This window comes from Hesperophylax consimilis, chromosome 16 (assembly GCF_061612785.1).
Source record: "Hesperophylax consimilis isolate HC1 chromosome 16, BYU_Hcon_1.0, whole genome shotgun sequence".
NCBI classification, from domain to species: domain Eukaryota; kingdom Metazoa; phylum Arthropoda; class Insecta; order Trichoptera; family Limnephilidae; genus Hesperophylax; species Hesperophylax consimilis.
This window is the reverse complement of record NC_142851.1, coordinates 15,887,907-15,911,055: the sequence shown is the minus strand read 5'-3', so window position 1 is coordinate 15,911,055 and position 23,149 is coordinate 15,887,907. Positions and strand designations below refer to the sequence as shown.

General features: G+C 35.7%; 1 protein-coding gene across 1 annotated transcript in view; it reads left to right on the top strand.

The window, feature by feature from the left end:
• LOC149416789 (nose resistant to fluoxetine protein 6-like) overlaps positions 1-22,928 on the top strand; it is a 31,121-nt gene extending 8,193 nt beyond the window's left edge. The window contains exons 2-8 of the mRNA XM_089641324.1: positions 7,387-7,604; positions 8,999-9,276; positions 11,886-11,968; positions 15,933-16,130; positions 17,854-18,011; positions 18,681-18,887; positions 22,716-22,928. Of these exons, the coding sequence (XP_089497450.1) occupies positions 7,387-7,604; positions 8,999-9,276; positions 11,886-11,968; positions 15,933-16,130; positions 17,854-18,011; positions 18,681-18,887; positions 22,716-22,928 (1,355 nt within the window). The remainder of the gene's footprint in view (positions 1-7,386; positions 7,605-8,998; positions 9,277-11,885; positions 11,969-15,932; positions 16,131-17,853; positions 18,012-18,680; positions 18,888-22,715) is intronic.
• Positions 22,929-23,149: the final 221 nt, after the last annotated feature.

Genomic DNA, 23,149 nt, shown 5'->3' with positions numbered 1-23,149 from the left:
GAACCCTTTTTGAAAGGCGATGTTTTAATATTAGGTTGCGACGTTTTTAATAAGTCCCTAAGTTCTTTTGACAGCAATAATAATAATATTTGGATGATTTGTATAGCGCCGTTTCTGTGCAAAATTACCCCAAGGGCGCGGTTAGTGGTGATGGTGACTCTTTTCTTCCCATCTTCCTTATAATTAATATAAAAAGCTACAGGTGTTATCATCAGTCTGTGAAGCAGGTCTTCATTCGTTTTAAGACGGGAGATTTTTCGCGTATGGTGTTGTCTGAATGCTTGGTAATCTTTGTGTCTAGCTTCTTGTACATGCATCCTTTGATGATTGCCCAGTAGGCAAAATCATTCTATAAATAGATTCAGTACCGTTTAATCAAAATTTGTGAATACTGGCAGGCACGTGGTATCATTTGACCCATTACAGAGTTACTTTTAAACTTTTAATATAATGATCGATACATAATATCGATATATAACAAAGTTCACCACCGCATCAGTAATATGTTAATTTATCATTCGTGTTACATATCGCTAATTGAAATGATCTAACAGTTTATTGGAATCGTCACAATTTTTTTTAAAAAATAGAAAAATAAAACTAGTGAATTAGCAATATAAGCTATGTGTTACTTTATTGTATTTTTCGCTAAACGTCTGCCATTTACCGAAAAAAATGTTATTCGCTTTCCATAATATATGTAGCATATTTTTTTGATTAGAATTTTAAAAAATCTATTAGTAGCATTACAAAATATAACAATAAAATTGTACTTTCTTAGACAAAAAAGATTTAAAAAAATCAAAAATGCCTTTATAATGACATTGCGTAAGAATGAATGAATGTAAGTTTTTAATCCTATTTTAACAAAGCACGTACCTATAAAAACCTTTAAGTACATATGCAACTTGATTCCCCACAGCTTCAAAAACACCTAAATACAACACTGTACATACACGCCCCGTACAATGTTCTCTGTTCTGCGACCCATTACAGAGTAATTAGGTTCCGGGTGTGATTTTAGTGACATTTTTAGTGTCAGTGGTTAATTGAGAAATCATCAGTAAAAAAAATCATTTTGGAACATATCGATCAGGGGGCAACGTCGCGCAGCCACTGTGCGCCGCTCCGAAGTGTGCGCGTGGCAGAGCATAAAGCTGCTGCCACACGCAAAGCTCACATCAACAGATAATATAAAGCACAATAGCGCTCGCCATACAATCCCATACAGACCCGACACACGTAAAAAGATAACGCGCTATAAGTGTGGTTCTGAACTTCGCTAACCGAATTTATTTTACGTAACCGCTCCCGACGCGATATTTGAAAAGTTATGCGTCCCCCTCTCCGCCGTAAAAAGGAGAGGGGGTCATTTTAATTACGGAGCTACCAACTAAGTTCCGTGTTCCCTTTGACAGCCATGACATAAGCAGCCTAATAATGCATTTCTTATTTATTATGTTAGCTCATATCGTCATGTGTGCTAGTAAATTTAGAAACATAAAAAAAACTTTATTTGGCAAACATACTTAACATATATTTAAAATATAAATATAATCAATATTTGAATTTGAAGTAAACAAATTTTCGCCCTTTCAAAATTAATCATATTTTAATCTCAGTATATGGTAATATCATTCGGTTTTTTGATAAAGTTGGACGGCTTGGACGAAAGTTGAGCTTATTTTACAATAATTTATTATATGTGGCTTTCGTCGATCGGCGTGCGAACTGCGAATTTCCTGATTCGACGGAGAGGTTATGTCAGGTTATGTGAAAATGCGCTATTTACGCGCAGATTGTTTAAAATCTAAAAAGTTTATAAATAGCATTTATAATTATATAGTTGGCGGCATCATCAACTGAGGATGAGCTGTCCAACAGATCCAGCAATAGGCGACAAGTATCATCCATTTCTAAAACGTGCTCAAGCTGTCAGAAAGTAAAGTTGTCACTTTGACAGATTAAATTATGTTCCTCGGCCGCTCTCGAATTCAACTGACCCCCTCTCCTACCATAGGAAGAAATATTTGACAGCTTAAAGCTGCTGCCACACGCAAAGCTCACATCAAAAGTTAATGTACAGCGCATCATCTTTTCTACCGACACACGACGCTATCAAATATTTCTTCCTATGGTAGGAGAGGGGGTCAGTTGAATTCGAGAGCGGCCGAGGAACATAATTTCATCTGTCAAAGTGACAACTTTACTTACTGACAGCTTGAGCACGTTTTCGAAATGGATGATACTTGTCGCCTATTGCTGGATCTGTTGGACAGCTCATCCTCAGATGATGATGCCGCCAACTATATAATTATAAATGCTATTTATAAACTTTTTAGATTTTAAACAATCTGCGCATAAATAGCGCATTTTCACATAACATGACATAACCTCTCCGTCGAATCAGGAAATTCGCAGTTCGCACGCCGATCGACGAAAGCGACATATAATAAATTATTGTAAAATAAGCTCACGTCGATTTCCAAAAATGTCGAAGGCAAAGGCGGCAAGGACCAACACCAGGGCAGGGAACGAGAAGAGAGCACGAGAGCTGACGAGAGCAAACCAGATTATCCAGGAAAACAATTGAAAACAATCAACATACGAACAAACTAGAAGCTTCTCAATGTAGGTATCAGGCCGTCCAACTTTATCAAAAAACCGAATGATATTACCATATAAACATACTGAGTTAAAAATATGATTAATTTTGAAAGGGCGAAAATTTGTTTACTTCAAATTCAAATATTGATTATATTTATATTTTAAATATATGTTAAGTATGTTTGCCAAATAAAGTTTTTTTTATGTTTCTAAATTTACTAGCACACATGACGATATGAGCTAACATAATAAATAAGAAATGCATTATTAGGCTGCTTATGTCATGGCTGTCAAAGGGAACACGGAACTTAGTTGGTAGCTCCGTAATTAAAATGACCCCCTCTCCTTTTTACGGCGGAGAGGGGGACGCATAACTTTTCAAATATCGCGTCGGGAGCGGTTACGTAAAATAAATTCGGTTAGCGAAGTTCAGAACCACACTTATAGCGCGTTATCTTTTTACGTGTGTCGGGTCTGTATGGGATTGTATGGCGAGCGCTATTGTGCTTTATATTATCTGTTGATGTGAGCTTTGCGTGTGGCAGCACCATAATGAACCAGTAAGTAGGTACCTACTCGTATGTAAAAAGTACCATCGTAATGTCACATCTTAATTTTATATTATTGTGGGAACCAACAAATTAGAAGATGATTAAATCATGACCAACACAAATACAACAAACTACAGTCCGCCTCGGAACAGGAATACCTAGTGAGGAGGACTGAGAACAAACAACATCACTTTATATATTTTTTTACTTAATATTGTATCATTTTTACATTAAATTATATTGCCGTTAAATGAAAAAAATAGTATAATTATTAGAGGAATAATAAGGAACTCCAGTCCATTTTTCAAAACATTTTTTTATCAATATATTATATTATCTATCTCAAATAGCGGGTTTTTTTACTATTATATTTAGTTTTAATTGTTAAAATAATATTCAATGTTTTGATTTTTCTGGTCTTGAGAATAGTTTTTGTTTGACGTCACAATTCACAAGTAGCTTACTTTTATTTTCGATAGGGTAAATTTAGTAATTAGATAAATGTTATCACTCAGTATCGAGCCTTTTATATTTATTAATTAAACCGCTCTTAATTGAAGGACACATTGTTAAATGTCAGCATCTCGACACTATTGTTATTGAATTGGACAAATTATATATACAAAATATAGCCATTTCCGCAGTAGGTGAAACTTTTTTTCGTTTAGTTACTCTTTTTTACATTAGCTCCACACAGGAGGCCCTGAGGAAAAAAATCCATAGGGCCTATGCCATCTTTGGCGATGCTGTGTAAACGGTCTTTTTAGGGAAAGGAATTTTATTTTATTTATTTAAAAAAAAAAAAGGTTCCCGGGTATACGAATAACCTGACAATATTTGAAAATCTCCTACTACCACCACAGAAAGCTGAAAATGTTGCTTGTGTTGTGATGGAGGACTTAGCCAGCCGAGGAATTGAACACACTACGCCTGGGTGGGACCCAAACGCGATGTCAACTCGGCCACCGACCGGTCGAACAGGAAGTAGAGAAAGCTCTGAGGAAATAGGTATCATCAAAGGTATATTCATAGGGGTGGGTAGGAATCTGGAGTCACTGGGTCCAGGATTGACGGACGTATAAAACCATCCCTCCCAAGGCGATGGGTAGAATGATAGTCCGGCTGGAGAGGTCAAAAGTTCTCCCTTAAATAGTCTCAACCGATCCGACCCTCCACGCAGTAGGTGAGCAAACGCATCTGCCTCCAAAACCTAGACAAACCTCACCCCATAAACCCAGGCACCCCTGCTAAGTCACCATACGTAGCGAACCACTCGGGGTAGCTTATGGCAGTGGTATTGGTTATCCAATGTGACAATATTTTTGTTTAATTTATTTGTGCATTAAAATAAATTTTAAGTTTAGTATAAAGTGGTATTTCTACAGTGTGCCAGAGTGGAAGATACTCTCAGTATCGCCCTGGTGTAAGACCACCATTCAGAATTAAAACGTTGCTCAGATCTGAATAGCCAGGTATTTCCCCACCTTCCACTTTCCCATCTCCTTTCCCTTCCACCACTTTCGGCCTCACAACAATTGGGGATGCCATAGTCTCACTGGCTCCAGACGGTTGGGAGCATTTGAAACTCTTGCTTGGTATTCACATAACATTTTTTTTTCCGGAAATATTTTTTTAAGTAATTCTTAAATATATACCAGAACAGCGTGTTTTTGAGGTTAGATACACAAATATCTAATAAAAAATTAACTTACTTAATTTTATATTGTAAACAGTAAGCCAAAAGTAATAAAATGATGTACGAGTTTTTAATCTTATCTCCAAGAATAATAACAATATTTATAATACATTATCATAATTTCGGTGGTTGGTTATTGATTTTCTCGTGATAATATCTTATATCCTGTGGTGGTAGTGGGAGATATTAAATTATTGTCAGGTTATTTGTAACCCGGGAATGTTTGTCTTTCTTTGAAACAAAAATATATGTATACGAGTATATATAAGTCACCTAATGAAGTTACAATTGGTCAGAAGTAAAGTATATATTATGAAAACAAAACTCATAAATAAAAAAAATTGATACAAAACCAGAATGAAATGTGATGTGATGACGTCAGAATGAACAGATTCAGTCGTGCCAACCAAACAGGGCGTTTTATTCATTTTTAAATAAGGATTTATAAATGCTGCATAATAAAATAAAACTTATATGTTCAGAATCGACGTTTGTTAATCAATATGAAATTATTTTTTTTGTCATAATATTTTTCACTGAAGTGAAAAAATAATTTTACCTTACACAAACCACAAGCTAGCAATAAAAGTAATATTTTATGTCTACTCTTAAATATTTTATGTCTACTCTTAAATATTTCATGTCTACTATTAGAGGTTGTTTCTCTGTCTGCACAAATAGACTGAGCCACAGCAACACGTGGCGGGGTACTGCTAGTTTTGAATAAAAGTAAAACAATACAAATTAAGAGTTTGGGCCTTACTATTAAACGTGTTTCAAACCCTACACAACTGATAACCAACGCTTAATGTAGCTAAATGGAAGTTTCTTAGTTGCACAAAATCTAAAACACGCCCATTAGTAAGCGGAATAGATGTAGTTTTTAATGTCTTCATTAAAATGCCTGTGTCCAAAATTGAAGGGGTAGAATATTGTTCCCCTTTTTTGGATTACAATGCTAAAAAAATTATTAGCATTTCTACAGAGAATAGGTGAATGTACTAATTAGATTAAAAAACGCAAGTAGTCGTGCTGGAAAGAGATGTATGTAATAAAGTTTTATGAATACATATATATATTCATTATATTTTTACATAGTATTTAGAGAAATATATCAAAGTGCTGCAAGTGAACCTTGAATGAAAATATAATTACAAATTTTGTTGCTAGTGAAGAATATTATATACATACATACACATATTCTTATTATATATTATATTATATTTATTTTTTATTGAATTTACAAACACATTACAGTAATTTACAAACGTAGATATTTCGAGGCTAATTTCTAAAAATATATGACGCTAGTTCCTCGGAGCATATTCCATTTTAATACCGGTAGACAAGGCTAGCATACCTACCTGACGCCTGTGCTCTTAAGTGCAGCTTGTTAAGATAGGGGGATCTATCGAACGGACCGCCCGTTTCTGCACAGAGTCAAGGGTTTTTTTCAGGAATTTTGGGGCTCCAGACCAGACCAGTGCCTATGGCACTGTATAGGTTCTGCAGAGATGTTCTTTATTTCAAATAAATCCATTTCAAATGGAAATGCAAAATGCAAAATGGGTATTTTCCATTTTGCATTTTAAATGCTTTTGTAAAAACCATTTTGCATTTTGCATTTTAAATGCTTTTCTCAATGCATTTTCCATTTTAAATGCTTTTTTGCAACATTCTTCCTACTATCTCCACTCATATTTTTTTCATAAGCCCCAAATATCAGTCGGTCCTCAACCTCGCTATGAGAGATAATTTAAATTTGTCAAGTTGCTCCCTGGTAGGAGCCCTGGCAATTGAGTGATACCATTACAAAAAATACTGATTCAAATACTGAACATGGGGCCATGATGTAATATTAAATGTTAGATAACAGTTTCTATATTTATACGTTGGCAACATTATTACCGCGCAAATTTTTTGTGGTTTCATAATCCGAAGTCGTGGTGTTTTTGGATTTACCATCATGTAATATGTTTGTTCTACATTGATGTCCATTATTAAATGACAAAATTGTTTAAAAATTCTATAATTATTTTAATTGTTTGACCTGAGAAACCATTTTGCATTTTCAATGCATTTTGAAAATAGGTATTTTGCATTTTGCATTTGAAATGCTTTTCTAAAAACCATTTTGCATTTTGCATTTTCAAATGGAAAAGTTTTGACCCATTTCCATTTTGCATTTCAAATGGTTTTGGGTACCCATTTTGCACATCTCTGAGGTTCTGTGAGGCTAACTTGAGTATGGCTTCGATGAATCCCGTGCCTGAGCTGGTCACTTGAGCTGACATGCTGTCACGAATATAATGCTCTAATCATTATGATACATTTGTAAAATATATGAAATTTCGTTGTAGAAGACGGTATCAATCAGTTCCAATAAAAAAAATCTGTTAAAATATTATATTATAGGTAAGTACTATCTGAATTTTAAAAGCAACCCTTAAAAAATTTTTGAGTTCAAACAGGAATCATAACCGAAATTAGTATTTTAATGGTTTATCCCTTGAAAAATATACTATTTTACAGTGTGGGACTCCAGCTCCAGGACCCCAGGTGGTGTGTTTGAGGGCAGCCAGTACCACTTCGGCAACTGGGATGAGTGCTTGGGGGAGGTCCGGCCCCCCGATGGGAGCCGGGGGGTTCCCAGGCAGTACTGCTTGGTCATGACGTACGTTAAACCGGTGCCCCTGACGCAGTACCCGACCGAAGTTACGCCACTGGATAGCGCCTACAATAAGCTTTATGTAAGACTTTTGTTAATGATTTTGGGCTACTGTGGAAAGGTGTTGTAAAGATTGTCTGTAAGCAGGCGCCGATGGAAATTCGCTGCTTTTGAAAAGTCGTTAAATCTGGAAATATACTATGAACTAATACAGCTGTACCGGACAGCAGGTGGATGTACCTAATAATTATAAAATAATTAAGAAAATGAATATTATGATATCACACATTTTACGATGCCGAATCCTTTGAGGCTTATTTCGCACAATGAGCCGTATTGATAAGATTTTAAATCACCTTACACGTGTCATATCGCCATTTCAAGGATGAATTACTGACAAAACTGTGGGACCTTAGTAATTAATTCTCGGCGCTATGACGCCTTATAATATTTCTGTTTATATATAAGAATAATTGATCCCCATTAACACGTGTAGAAACTGTATTTTAACCCAATAAATACACAAACAACTGGCCCAACCAGTTGTCCGACGACATTCGCGAAGTTGTGTTTCATTGCAAATCCTTACCCAAGGTACCCCCGAGAGGAAACCGGCATTTTACAGTCGATGTCACTGGCGTAGGTGTACAGTACATCAGCTATCCCAAGAATGGTGTCAGAGGTAGAGCACCTCTATGGGTAATTTTTTTAAGTTTTCGAATATTGATTTTTTTTTGAAACCTTGACTACCAAGAAATTTATTTTAATTTTTACTTTAACCCCACACAGGAGGCCCTGAGGAAAATAATTTCCCTCAAGGCCTATGTCATTATAGTGTTTGGAGGGTCTTTTTTAAGGAAAGGGGGAAGAGGAAGTTCTGGGAAGGTAAAGGGTATGAGGGTTGGGTAGGAATCTAGGGATCATCGTGTCAAGGAGTGACGGACATATTAATATATCCCTCCCACTGCAGCGCAAGACGATGGGTTGAGAGACCATTTGGAAAGGTCAAAGTGTCTCCACAAACCAGCCTCTCTCGATCTGGCACGTCACGGGGCGACGGTACCCAAACCCACCTCAAAATTGAAAAAAATGATTATCCTGGTAACAGGACGTGAATTATTTTGATACATGCTTGAATTAAATATTGCTAAATGGCACAATTGTATCAGATCTTCCTACAATTGTGTTTTGTCTGCAAGGCACACTATTCACTTAATTACAAAAAAAATCAAGAATGTATCACAATAATTCATGTCTCTGTGACCAATAACTATGCTACCATTTCCTCTCGTGGATATTAATACGTTTTGACCATCGCATCGTATGTACGTGAAAATTAATGTTAATATCAATAATTTCCTTCTTCCCCTATTACCCAAAGCAATTTTAAACCTTTATTGAAAAAAAATCCGTTGGGAAAATAAATTGTGCGTAAAAATTAGATTTTTAAAAGATAGAATTTTTTAATTCTTTCAGAGGCCCCATAACTTCGCGCTAGTAAGCCGTAACATCGCCTTGTGGGGCATCTGTACTCCAGCCAGCTGCCAGCCTCCTGAGCTGTCGGGCATGCTGCAGGATCACTTCCACAACGAGTCGGTGAGGATAGCTGACACCAGCAAACGGACCCTGGCAGCTCCTGGAGCGGCCAATGGATCATCTGATGTCAGGCATGAAGTCCAAGCGCTCGTAATGCCATGGGGATGCCAGAAGCCTGATGACCCTGTCGAAGTTACTTATGTAGCCACTGGCTTTTTGTAAGTAATCATAAATTATTTTTAAATTATAAATAACCACGTAGAATATTCCCTCTTGGCCACAATCAAAATCAATAGCAATCACCGTCTACTAAGAACCCCCGACACTTTATGCATTCCTTTCCAAAAAAACAACTTAACCTTCTCCCAACCACTTGCGCGAATGTGTCTACTGAAATAATAACATTCACTGAAGTGATGAGATTCCGGAAATATTTAGCGATAGCCCCCAGATCACTAATCTTCTTGAATCTTTTGTTATAACTTTACTTTACTTATTGTTTGTTGTATTACTCACTTATTGTTTTATGTTTACATATTTTTCTACACTGTTGGTAATTATTCGTTGTTATTTAGATTTTTTTAAGGGTAATTGTTAACCATTAAAAATTTCAAACAATTTACTCGTAAATCAATAAGGGCACGAATAATAAAAATGAAATCAATTCATTATAAATCTGTGATGTATGGTAATTAGATTGAGTGTTAATTGATAGATGGCGGTAAACATAAAGCTTACACCAGATTCCGTCAGATGTCGCTAGGGTGTAACAGGTACTTGCGAGATTATATTATCAGAGAGCAAGCTTCTGGGGCGCAGAGAATTACCTACCCTAATGTAGTTTAACCAGACCGTAAATAAACGCAAACGAAACGTAAATAAACGAAATTATATTAAGAACTTTTTACTAATTTAAAGAGTTCCCAACACCCGAAGTCTGCATAAGTAAAGGCAGATATAACAAAATTATTATTATTGAATGATTTTCATTATAAATGTGTGATGATGCCATCATAAGGCGAAAAGGCCGTCACGCGTAATAATAATTACAACAGAACTTGTTTATAAATAAAATGTTTTTTATAATTAGAATATATAAAAGAAAAACTTAAAATTAAAATGAAGTTGTACAAATTAAAAAATATATTTTGTTATAACTGTTTGTAATTTTTTAATCTTAACCCTACGTCTGTTATGTACATTTAAAATGAAGAAAAAAATAAAACAAAATATCTGTGGTAGTTTCTAGGTTACATGTATATTATTGGTTAAACAAGAAACACTGTGCTCTTTGAGCAATAATACATGAATATTATTTGCCAGTATTTCAGTTGATTCTTCTTGTTCTTTTTATCTTCATCTTGTGGTGCTCTCTCGGATGCAGCAGCCCGGAACAACGCTGCGGAACTTCACTCGTACCAGTCACTTAGATTTCGAAGGCAGGAAGTGCGGCGTCGTGCTGCGTCTAGTCTTTTATCATTTATGTCTTCTTATCTGGTGATATCATTATCATCAGTTTAAAAAACATACTGACCTAATTCTTCAGTCAGATCCCAAGCTATGTTTTTCCCAGAGATGTGCAAAATGGGTACCCAAAACCATTTGAAATGCAAAATGGAAATGGGTCAAAACTTTTCCATTTGAAAATGCAAAATGCAAAATGGTTTTTAGAAAAGCATTTCAAATGCAAAATGCAAAATAACTATTTTCAAAATGCATTGAAAATGCAAAATGGTTTCTCAGGTCAAACAATCAAAATAATTATAGAATTTTTAAACAATTTTGTCATTTAATAATGGACATCAATGTAGAACAAACATATTACATGATGGTAAATCCAAAAACACCACGACTACTAATTATGAAACCACAAAAAATTTGCGCGGGACTAATGTTGCCAACGTAAAAACAGAGAAACTGCCATCTAACATTTAATATTACAGCGTCATGGCCCCATGTTCAGTATTTGAATCAGTATTTTTAATAACAATTATTTTATAAGCAATAATTATTAGCCTGAAACACTCATCCACATTGAAAAATCTCCTGATAAAAGATACATGACGCCAACGGGACTTGAACCCGTGTCCTTTCGATTTCCGGTCGACAGCTCTGACCACTGAGCTATGGCGGCTTATCTCTTGTCCGCGAAATAATTCAATATATACTAGTGTTTCATTCAACAATTACTGCTTGTTACATTTTTTCACCTGAAACAACCAACTTTATTTTGGTTTGGCTTTATTGTAGTTGGTGTCATGTATCTTTTATCAGGAGATTTTTCAATGTGGATGAGTGTTTCAGGCTAATAATTATTGCTTATAAAATAATTGTTACCCTTTGTGCTATGCATAAAAGATCTTGTCTTAAATATTAGTACCAAAAAATAATAATTAGTATTTTTTGTAATGGTATCACTCAATTGCCAGGGCTTCTACCAGGTAGCAACTTGACAAATGTAAATTATCTCTCATAGCGAGGTTGAGGACCGACTGATATTTGGGACTTATGAAAAAAAGATGAGTGGAGATAGTAGGAAGAATGTTGCAAAAAAGCATTTAAAATGGAAAATGCATTGAGAAAAGCATTTAAAATGCAAAATGCAAAATGGTTTTTAGAAAAGCATTTAAAATGCAAAATGGAAAATACCTATTTTGCATTTTGCATTTCCATTTGAATTGGATTTGTTTGAAATAAAGAACATCTCTGGTTTTTCCCCACTATAACTTCAAAAGTTCGCATTTCAAATATTATATCAAAATGTACAAAATGTTTATGTGGAACGAGTGGTTATTATAATAATAATTATAAATAATTGAAATTTCAGCATCACGATGGGATTAAACGTAGCAGCCGTGATCGTAGCGACTTGGTACCATTGGTATATCCGACGACTGAATAATAATAAAGGTAAGAACCAAAAAATATATTTATTCAAAATCTTAAGCCCTCCAGCATTTTAGGGTCATATATGACCGGGCTTCCATATTTTATAAAAGTGTTTTTATATTTTTTTCTATCATGCGGAATTACGTAACTTTTTGACGTTAGGAGAACTAATAATTCTTTTCAGTTTGCCTCAAATATTTATACTGAATGCCATTAATAAAATCCTAAAAATAAACGAACTTCATATGAACGAGATAAAGTTAAAATATTCTTACAAATTCCCCAAGCTAATCGAATCTGTTTTCGAAACATCGAGTTCTCTCAATTTAACTATGATTGGAGTGAAAAATTAAGTAAACATGTGGTTAGTTTTAAATTAAAAAATAAAATGTATTTAGCGCATTTGAAATACACATAAAACATTACAAACTGAAAAAAAGTGTTGAAAAACTGAACGGTTAAAATATTGGCACTTTACTTTTAGCATGAGTTCAAAAGTGATTTTTTTTTAAATTAAAATAAATTATATTAAATTATCAATTTACACATCTGCCCTGATGATGGACACTGCAATGCTGTCCGAAACGTTGGCTAAAAAAGGAGGTAGCGCAACACGGCATAATACCCCAAAAACAAATCATATTTCAAGAAAGTAGAGCATACATTTAAAAATATTATGCATACTACGCAATTATTTTGCTACTACGCAATAAATTCGGCTGGCTGTTTTAAAAAGTATTTAAAGTTTTTTATTGATAATTTTGTAATTTATTTCTGTTCGTTGGAAGATCTTTGAATAATTTTATACCTTTAAATACAAAAAAGATTTTGGGCTGCTTTGTAACAATACCTTTGGTCGTCCTATGGTATTATTTCTTCCATACCGTCTGATCCAAGTTGATGACAACGAGAATTTTATCTTTGATAATTAATATTCATTTACAGTACATTGAAGATTCAGACTCAGGCTGAAATCTGTCAGAGGGGACAGATGAATGAACCACTTGCCACTCAAGTTTACAGACGTTTTCTGAAGTGAGAGCTAACATGAAGAACAGTCAGAATGTACATGTACATGTTATCAGGGCCGGTCCTGAGCCAAACGACGCACAGTGTTTCGTTTCATACAAGCTAGACGGAAAAAACTCTTTTATAATTATAAAGTGTTTGGAATCCTCTTATGGGGAGTATTTAATCTGAATGTATTGAAAATTTGGGTTGAAAGTGATTAATTTAATTATTTTTTCCTAAAAAAAAAAATCGGAAAAAAAATCTTTTAAATAATTTATTCAATATTAATACCGTATTTGAGGTTTTTAAAGAAAACAAATTTAAGCAGTAAAAAATATGTGTATTTTGAGAATAATAAATAGGTAAAAGCACAGTCAGAAAATATAATACTTACAAATCACGAAACAATTGCGAAAGCATAAGTAAATGATAAAAAAATAGCTAAAAAATAATTTAAAAAAACATTATTACTAATCTTAGAAAACAAGTTTAATCATATTAAGCAACAGAACTTAATAAAAACAAGCATTAGTTGCAGAAAGTACAGTCAGAAAATAAAATAATAATATGAAAAGTTATACAAGAACAGTAACGAAACAAAAAATATTACTTATCTAATAAAGTGCTATCTGAGTCATTTGCGGAGAGGAAAATTAACTGCACATAAACTACTTTAATTTTTTTAAGACAGAGTACAGGATCAATAGATTTGTGAGAAAGTGCTTAAGGCGTCTTAACCAGCGAACGAGAATTCAAATTTCGTTAAAAGACGGTCTCGCGATCGGACGTTTTTTTAGAACGAGACAGAAATACCGAATTCATTCACCTGCAAGCAGTACAGCCGCGCGGCTGACGAAAACTACACCATGGTTCCGATGAAATAACAATTATTGTTGTTAAATTCTCGGTTGTAGCTTTCTTCCTAATAAGTAGTTACATACATATTTGTAAATTGTACGTTGGAGAGCGTAAGCATAAATAAATACAAATGCAGTGCGTTGACATGGTAGATATGAAAAAATTTCAAATATTTGTTTAATTTGAATTTTTTAAATTTATTTTGCATAGGTTTTCCAAAAGTGAGTAAAAATCTTTTGTTTTACATATTTATTCGTTTGTCCGAAAGGTATTAATGGTAAGTTTTATTTCTAGTACTTATCTTTAAAGTGTTACTTGATTTGATATGCATGACATTGAAAAGAGGGTTTATTCCTTACAACTGAAGTAGTATATATATATTAAAACTAGGTTTTATTTCCAAATATTTTCTACGGTACCTACCTACATATGTAGTTATGCGATTGCATAATATTGTATCGCTTTCATGGTTAACGGAGCGACCTGACTCGTATAATTTTCGAAATGTTATTAAATTCACGAGGTAAATTTCGATTGAAAAATCATAGGTTAGTATGTCAAAAATAACCTCGTCTTTTTTCCTAAAACAAGAAGCTCAATTCACAATATGACATTATGAAACTGACAAAAAGTAACACAAAAACTATTAAATATGTTGAATTATACCAATATAATAGTGAATTGGACAGTAAAATAGAAATTATGAACAATAAAATGATTTGAATCGCACATCACGAATCAAAATTTATTTGGTTTATGGCACTTTTTGATCACCAATCACAAACAGTTTCACGTACTTTGGCATAAGTTTTAACATTGATACATGAAACATAGATGACAGACATAAACTCCTGATAGTCCGTAGTTGATTCTTTGCCCTGGAAATTAAACAACACAAAATTATCGAAAAATGTTATAAAAAATATGTGCTTATTCTGACTGATTCTTTCGAACGACCCTGTAGCATATAAGTACGTACAATGTACACGGATAATTAAATATCACTAACCTTTGTTTTTTTTGAAAATATATTTCCCACGTACGTTTTTGATGTCGTAATTTGTGTTTTCTAATAAAACTTTGTTCCAAGGGTATTTTCCTCCCCATTTTTAAGCGAGGAATTTCTTTAAAATGTTATTAACTAGACCGGCGTGAACTACACGTCCGCTTGCCGCCCGGTCGCGGCGGAGAATGACAATATTATGTCTTGTGCCGAGTTAATAAAAATGCACAAACGCGAATCGAAATTAATTACTATTATATACTTTAAGAATATATTTTTTGGTCATAAATTATTTCTAATGTTTCAATAATGTCTTGGTAAATTATTTTTGTAAAAAAATCTGAACTATACCAATTTGTAAGACCATAAATAAATAGTCAAATTGAGGGATTTTCGTCATAAAACGCGTGTTCGGATTTATTTATTAGTAATTTTATTTGAAATAAAAACGAAATTCTTATACATATTTATGATAGATAATTTATTGATTGTGTATACTGTATTATTATATGATTTGAAATATTTGTTGTATAATACAAATTCACCTTTGACAATGCAACAAATCTGCGCAACGTCCAACGGTAACACTTTATTATGATATGAAAATAATATTATTTTTCAAAATTTAACATCTTGCTTTACTAGATAAAATAACGATCTTTCAAAATCGATTTGTGTTTTTTTTCTAGAAAAGTGTCCATACGTCTAAAACTGGCCTCAAAAATGCCAAATTTCAGGTCAAGTCTACCTATTTCGCCTTACATAATGCTTATTGAAACTAGATGCTATCTGAGTTATGTTCAGAGGAGTCACCAGATCGCAAACATTATGTTCTTGACTCAGAATTGGGTGGAATAAGTAAATTTAACACTTCAGAGGGAAGTGAGCTCGATTTGTTTTCTTGGAACCTCTCTAAAACTATTTATTATTGGATCTGATGTAATTAATAGCATCGTTAACATATCTCTGTTTGTTGATGTTCGGTCACGACGCGCCTTAAAACTTCAAGGTGGCTGTGATAGGTGTTAGGTAGTATCGTAGCCTTCACTCACAAGTCGAAGCGAACAGCTCCAATTGCACCAGCACAGTCTAAACTTTTAATATTTCATACAGACTGTGAAGTTCCTCGCATGGTGACCACCTTCTCTCTCTTCACCAGTGTAAAGAAGTTGGGTCAGGCGGAGAAGACGGTAGAGTTGAGGATTCTGAACGGGTTGAGAGTTGTCTCTATTCTAATCGTCGTCTTCGGGCATCGCTTTGGTGGGACCTTCTCTGGACCTGTTATCAACAGGAATTATCTGGAAGAGGTTGGTATTACGAGACGCCTCTATTCAAATCTTCGAGCATTACTTTGGAGAGACCTTCTCTGGACCTGTTGTCAACAGGAATTATCTGGAATAGGTTAGTATTACGAGACGCCTATATTAAAATCTGCAGGTATCTCATTGGTGGGTATTACGACACGCCTATATTAAAATCTTCGATCATCGCTTTGGTGGGACCTTCTCTGGACCTGTTATCAACAGAAATTATCTGGACGAGGTTGGTATAACGAGACGCCTCTATTCAAATCTTCGGGCATTACTTTGGAGAGACCTTCTCTGGACCTGTTGTCAACAGAAATCATCTGGAAGAGGTTGGTATTACGAGACGCCTCTATTGAAATTCCCTACATATTATGGCTTCTCGCTTGAGGTGATCCAAAATGTTTATGCCTTTCTTATACATTTATGGTTTCATCTTTTATCAATCACTCTGGAGTTTCAGTAGTTTGTTCAGAATTTGTCGCTGCTCATGAAGTGACCAAAATATGGGATTTTTTGTGTTGTTTTTACATCTAATAAGTAAAACAATTTTTGAAAATTTGACGAAAACTTTACAAAAAAGCTTGACAAAAAAGTTGTGTCCCCGACCCAATGTTTTGAAACCATTTAGTTGCTGGATAGCCGACTTTATATCAATATTTGAAAGGCATATCTCACATATTATTTATCATATTTCGTATCAATGCTTGCTTGCTCCGTACCAATATATGAAACGACACAAAATGGGTTATTCTTTCTTTTTCAGATGCATTTGAAATTTTCGGGTATTTTCATTTCATTCGGAGACCTGGTGGTGGACACTTTCCTGATGTTGAGTGGATTAATCCTAGGCTATAGGCTTATGCAAGTCGATACCAAAACTCCTCTAAACATGCCTCTATTGATACTACATAGATATCTCAGGTAAAGATTATATATATTTATTAGTCTCTACAACGAGGATGAACTCAAAATTAAGCTTTGTCTATTATTCATTACATAATACCTACTGTACGTTACATATTGTCTTCTATACATTACATATTGTCAACTGTACATTACATAACATCTACTGTACATTATATATTGTCTACTGTACATTACATAATATCTACTGTACATTACATATTGTCTACCGTTAATTATATATTGTCTACTGTACATTACATATTGTCTACTGTACATACATACATACATTATGAATTGTGGATCATATAAAACCTATTCCAACCCTACTCTTGAAACTTTGGTTGTCTCTCTATTAACCAGAACACTGTATCTGTATGTGAAAATTGTTTCTTCTATTTTTTATTTTTTGTTTATTGTATTCTTATTATTTATTTCTTATGTTCTAAATCACAAACACTTATGTTAAAACCCTATGGGCGTAAAATGAAAACAATAAATAGATAGCACACCTCCCTAAAATAACTGATGAAGCTGTATTACCCACGGTGTCAAAGGTTGGTTGTGCAATTTGAAAAATCCATTTTCTAATAAAATATTAGTCCATTCACAATACATCGGAACACGTATTCACGCAGCTATGATTATCCTGATATAATAAGAAATGCCACAATATTAGAAAAAACATCCGTGTTTAACGGATATTTTGTTTGGAAATCTGTCAATTCATTCGTTAAAGGCCTGCGGTCCAGTTTTCGACAGGAATACGAATAATTTGTTCAGATTTGAATACATGAATAAGGCTTCGTGTAGACTGATTCCAGCTTTGGCGGTAATGGTAGTCTTCGTGGGACATGTGCTCCCGCTGCTGGGGTCTGGGCCCATATGGCCTGCAGTGGTGGGCCCGGAGATAGCGGCTTGCAGGCAGAACTGGTGGCTCAACCTCCTCATGCTCAACAACTACATCAACTTGGATCAAATGGTATGGATCAATTTATTGTCTTCTAAGTAGGCGCCCTTTCTTATTCGTACTGTTCTTCACCGAGTCTTTTGGTTTCCAGTTTTGGAGATAGACCGCGCTCAAATGCCTCAAACAGAGGAATAACTACTGTGTTTTGCTAAAACCCTTCAAGATACACAATGAAATGTTTACAGGAGACGATAAAAACGAGTATTTACAAATTCGTAAAACTATTTGTTTTTAAAAAGGTTGTAATTCTATTTATAATTCTGATCTTAAATCAATTACGAATACAGAAAGGTCCCGAGGAAAATAGGTTTTTTTCTAATTGGATGTGTGCATCTACACTTCCAATTAAACAAGGACATCGTAAAAAAACACTTCCTTTTGTGAAAAATGTATTATACATATGTACAACTTCGATAGTTGTATTTAACTGACTTGTGGTGAGAGAATAATCCAGATTGTCTCGCTGATAGTAAACAACTCGACCTACCTATATACTTACGAGTGTCTACCTACGACAATACGTTGCGAGTTGGTCTGGCACATTACGCCAACTCACTAGAAGGTTCTAGCCTATCGCCTATGCGTAATAGCAGCGCCAACGAAAGTTCCAGTAGGACCCAGACTGAGCGAGTGTCTCCGTTTTTCAACGAGTGATAATCCGCGCACCTTCATCGCGCGAAGGACAATATTCCCGGCTCCGCACGGATCAACCATGCACTCTATCGGGATATTATCATAGCATCTTGGCCCCGGCCACCGTCCCTGGCCAGCGCTTCACCGGATCATAGCGCCCTGGATCCAGCGCCTCTGACCAGCGCTTCATCCGTGCACCTAGACCAACGCAGCATCCTCCCTGGTCTACGCACCTCCCGCTCAACCGCCTACAAGGTCCACCGCACCTTCGGCTTTCTCGTCAGCACTGGAGTACCTGAAGACCCACGTTCTTCGCTAGCGCCTGACCGTTAATGCGTCCGGTCACCAGCAGCGGCGTCGACTCACTGACCCGCGCTTGACCAGCACATCATCGCCTGCATCCGGAGAATTCAACATCAGTTATAAGTCAACTCTTATCACGGCTACCTGACTCAATAAAACACTGTGACCTTCACGACCGACTTTCATTTTGTGCCTCTCACCAGATCCCCAAAGACCAAATGAAGTCAATGACTAAATTTGAATTTTAAATATGTGGCGTCGAGAGAAAAATCCAGAATAACTCATTAATAGTAAACAGCTCGATCTACTTAGGTACTTGCAAATTACTATTGAGAACTAATCGTAAACAACGCGACCTACCTACGACAATACGTTGCAAGTCGGTCTGGCACATTAGGCCAACTCGCTAGAAGGTTCTAGCCTATCACCTATGCGTAATAGCAGCGCCGCCGAAAGTTCCAGTAAGGCCCAGACTGAGCGAGTGTCTCCGTTTTATTTCCGATTTCGCCTACCTACTGTTGCCGTCGGCTGTACCGTATAAATAAGCCCAACTCAGCGAGCAGTCAGTCAGTTATCAATCTGCCGTCAACAATTTGCAAGTCTCACGAGTGACAACCGGCGCGCCTCGCGCCCCGCGCAGGACGATATTCCCGGCTCCACCCGGCTCAATCATGGACTCCATCGGGACATCATTCCCGGCCGCAATCCCTGGCCAGCGCTACAACGGATCATAGCGCCCTGGTTCCAGCGCATTTGACCAGCGACAGGTCCATCGTATCGTCGGCGTTCCCGCCGGCAGGTCCATCGTATCGTCGGCCTTCTCGTCAGCACCGGAGTACCTGAGTCGACTCACTGACCTGCGCTTGACCAGCACATCACCACCTCCATCCGGAGAATACAACATCTGTCCTAAGTCATCTCATCACGGCTGCCTGACTCACCAATAAACACTGTGACCTTCACGACCGTTTTTCATTTTGTGCCTCTCACCAGATCCCCAAAAATATATAAAACTTTTCCAATATTCTGTAACAAATAACTACGAAAAAACCAAATCAAAATCATGGGACACGACAACAAAGTTATGCACAACGCGTCGGTAGGTACTTTTATTCCTTGTAACAAGACAGTAGGAATGGGTAGGAAAAATGGAAGGTGAAGAATATAGTCACTAAATACATCTAATGTTAAAAATAATGTTAATTTGACTTGTAATAACAACGTATTGTAGTATCTCACCTTTCTCTTCTCATCTCCTTCCCCTTGGATATGCCATAGTCCTATTTGCTCCAGACGGTTGAGAGCAGTTGGGACTCTCGTGTGATACTCACATAAAAAAAATGATTCTACCTCCTGTCCTTCACGTTGGAGTTAAGTGTGGAGGACATTTTTCAAGAGTAAATTGATTCAGCATGACGTATAGCGGAGGGCTTAAAAAAAATAATATGAAAACAATATTAAAATTTTAAATAGCGACGTTTATCGATTCTGTTTAAATTTAGGCTTGCGATTCTATTAGAAAATGTTTTTTTATTTTTTTTTTATTTATTATAAATTTTTAAAGATACAAGTTTTATGCAGTCCCACAAAGCTGTCACACATGACGGCTTGTCTGTAGGTTCTACAAATAATATATATAAACATTTTTAATTTTTAATACATGTATGACACAAAATTATACAATAAACAATATCACAAAATAATATATCTCAAAGTACCTACCTATATACAAATTATTTAGGCAGGTACTTTTGTGTTACTGCTAACAGTGCTGCAGCTAGCAGCGCTGCTAACTGATAACTTTGACAAGTAAATTCGTCATTTTTGGGGGTATCGAAAAACTGATTTTACTGTCATTATTAACTCTAAAAACAAAATTCGAATTCACACCTTTTTGGCCCTATAACTATTTCGCGCTGTAATACCACCACAGCCAAACAATATTCCAAATATACTGGAGTGAAATGGTTGAAACCAATTACCGCTTATTATAAGATTAGAAACAAATTATGAAAAAAAAACAAAAGCACAATAAAAAACTCTTTCAGTAGTAGTTCACAAATATTATTCGTTGTAAAATTAATTTAGTATTTCTCAATACTAATATTAGATATTACCTTCTTTTTAGTTTTCTCTTTCGTATCTCTTATTTTCATATATAATATCTGTTATATTTCAGTTCTTTTTTCAAGACACCAACTACAACAAAACTAGTACTCTTTCTGAAAAGTTTATTTAAAAATTTATGTAAAATATGTGTTTAACCTTTGTTAGTTCCTCCACCTTTTTAACACGAGTTTTTGCTCATAAAAAGGTGTAATAACCTTCATCATTATATGATAAAAAAATTAAAAAAAAAAAACCAAAAACTTGTTTACCCTTATGTACGGGACGTGTTCCCCCGCAAAGAAAAACTGTAAAATATAAGCACCGGCACACATTTTACCTTTGTCCTTTGTAATGATTCAAATAAAGCACTTGAGGTATTTCATTTGAATCGATACAGAGTTATTTAAAATACCATAAAAATGCAGGGAATATCGACTCTTGTAGTATGTTTGCATAAACGAATGCGTCTTGAGAAAAGCGATATATTCAACATTTGTAATTTGCATTTTTAAAAGAATGCCTTTATAAAAGCGGTTGGTTTTTATTGCGGGTAAAACTCCTTGTATTTGTCCAAGCTCAGTCAGTAACAGCTCTGCGACATCGGGGCCGGTGAGCAGCGAGCACAGGGGGCCCTATGTCTCTCGGCCACTGCAAATCCCCTCTCCGAGGCTGGCTGGTTCAGTAGGCAATGGCAGATCCCCTCTCCGAGGCTGGCTATCAGGCAGGTTCAGTAGACAGTGCAAGTGGAGCGGGGGGGGAACCGGGTTGAAATCAAAACACAGCGATTTAGTTCCCAGGTAGCGAAACGAGTGTGGTAGCGGACAGAGCGGGCAGCGGTAGGTGTTGCTCGGTCGGTAGGGTTGAAGCGAATGGTGGTGGGACCGGTTTTTGCGGCGTATTTATAAGATTCATTACGACCGCGTCTCCAACCCGCTAGTTTGTAGTATCAGATTCCCGTAACGAGCTTGGCCTTTTTTTTGATATGAAGCTCGCCACGTTGTAGGATTAAATCTGTTTATCTCAGAAATATGGGGATATTTTATAATATTAGACCTTGTCTACCGCTGTCGTTTTGCCAAAACCACGTCGTCGCAATATTTTTTATTTGGTTATAATAAGACATATTCTACAAGATAAGTGGTCAAATCTCTGTAACATTTTCAGAGTTTCGCTGAGTACATAATTATCTTACGTGTAACATATTTTTTTTCTATTCGAGCTTATTTAATTAACATGTAAGTATCTTTGTATAAAAATATTTAGCTAACATTGTCTCCTATTATTACAGGAAGGGCTTGCAAATTCTAGTATTTTTTCTAAATCTCTCATTGCCTGTTGACGGGAGAGCCGGCTTTTTCGTTCACCAATGAGCGTTTGCTTCGCGAGAGCGAGATAGTTGCTTGCGTTAAGGCGAGACAACTGCTCTTCCAATTATTGTGATAAAATTTACCGTTAAAACGGCAGGGCAGGTTTTTAAACATTAGTTTTATGGAAGGTTTTTACATAGTTTTCGACAGTGGTAAATATGATGGCATTTTGTTGTGTTTGTTATTGTTGATGTACAGTACATTTTATATTGATGATGCTGATGACGTTCTATACACCTTATTTGTATTTTTAAGATTAACTAAAGGAATAAAAAAACATTTATTTGTGTATTTTTCCTTTCAGTGCATCGTCCAGTCCTGGTACTTGCCTTGCGACTTCCATTTCTTCATCGTGTCCCTGGGGGTGATCTGGTTAGTGAGGAGCCGGCCAACCCCCCTGCTGGGATACACCTGCCTGGCCCTGCTGCTTCTGGCATCCATCCTGGTCCCCTTCTTCGTCACCTACTACCAGGAACTGCCAGCCACCCTTCTTTTTAATGAGGAGTCAGTTGACTAACAAACATTAATAATGATAGTGTTATTGGCTAGTACACGGAGACAAATGAGTGTTGCTAAGTTATTAAGAATCTCTTAAAATTATTCGTAATCTGGCTAAACATGAGACTTCAGACCCTTGACGAATGAATTTAGAGGTTAAACTTTTAGTAAAATACTAATGTATTGTCACGATGTCGGAACACGTAAAAATCCTGACATGAATAGTATATATGAACACCA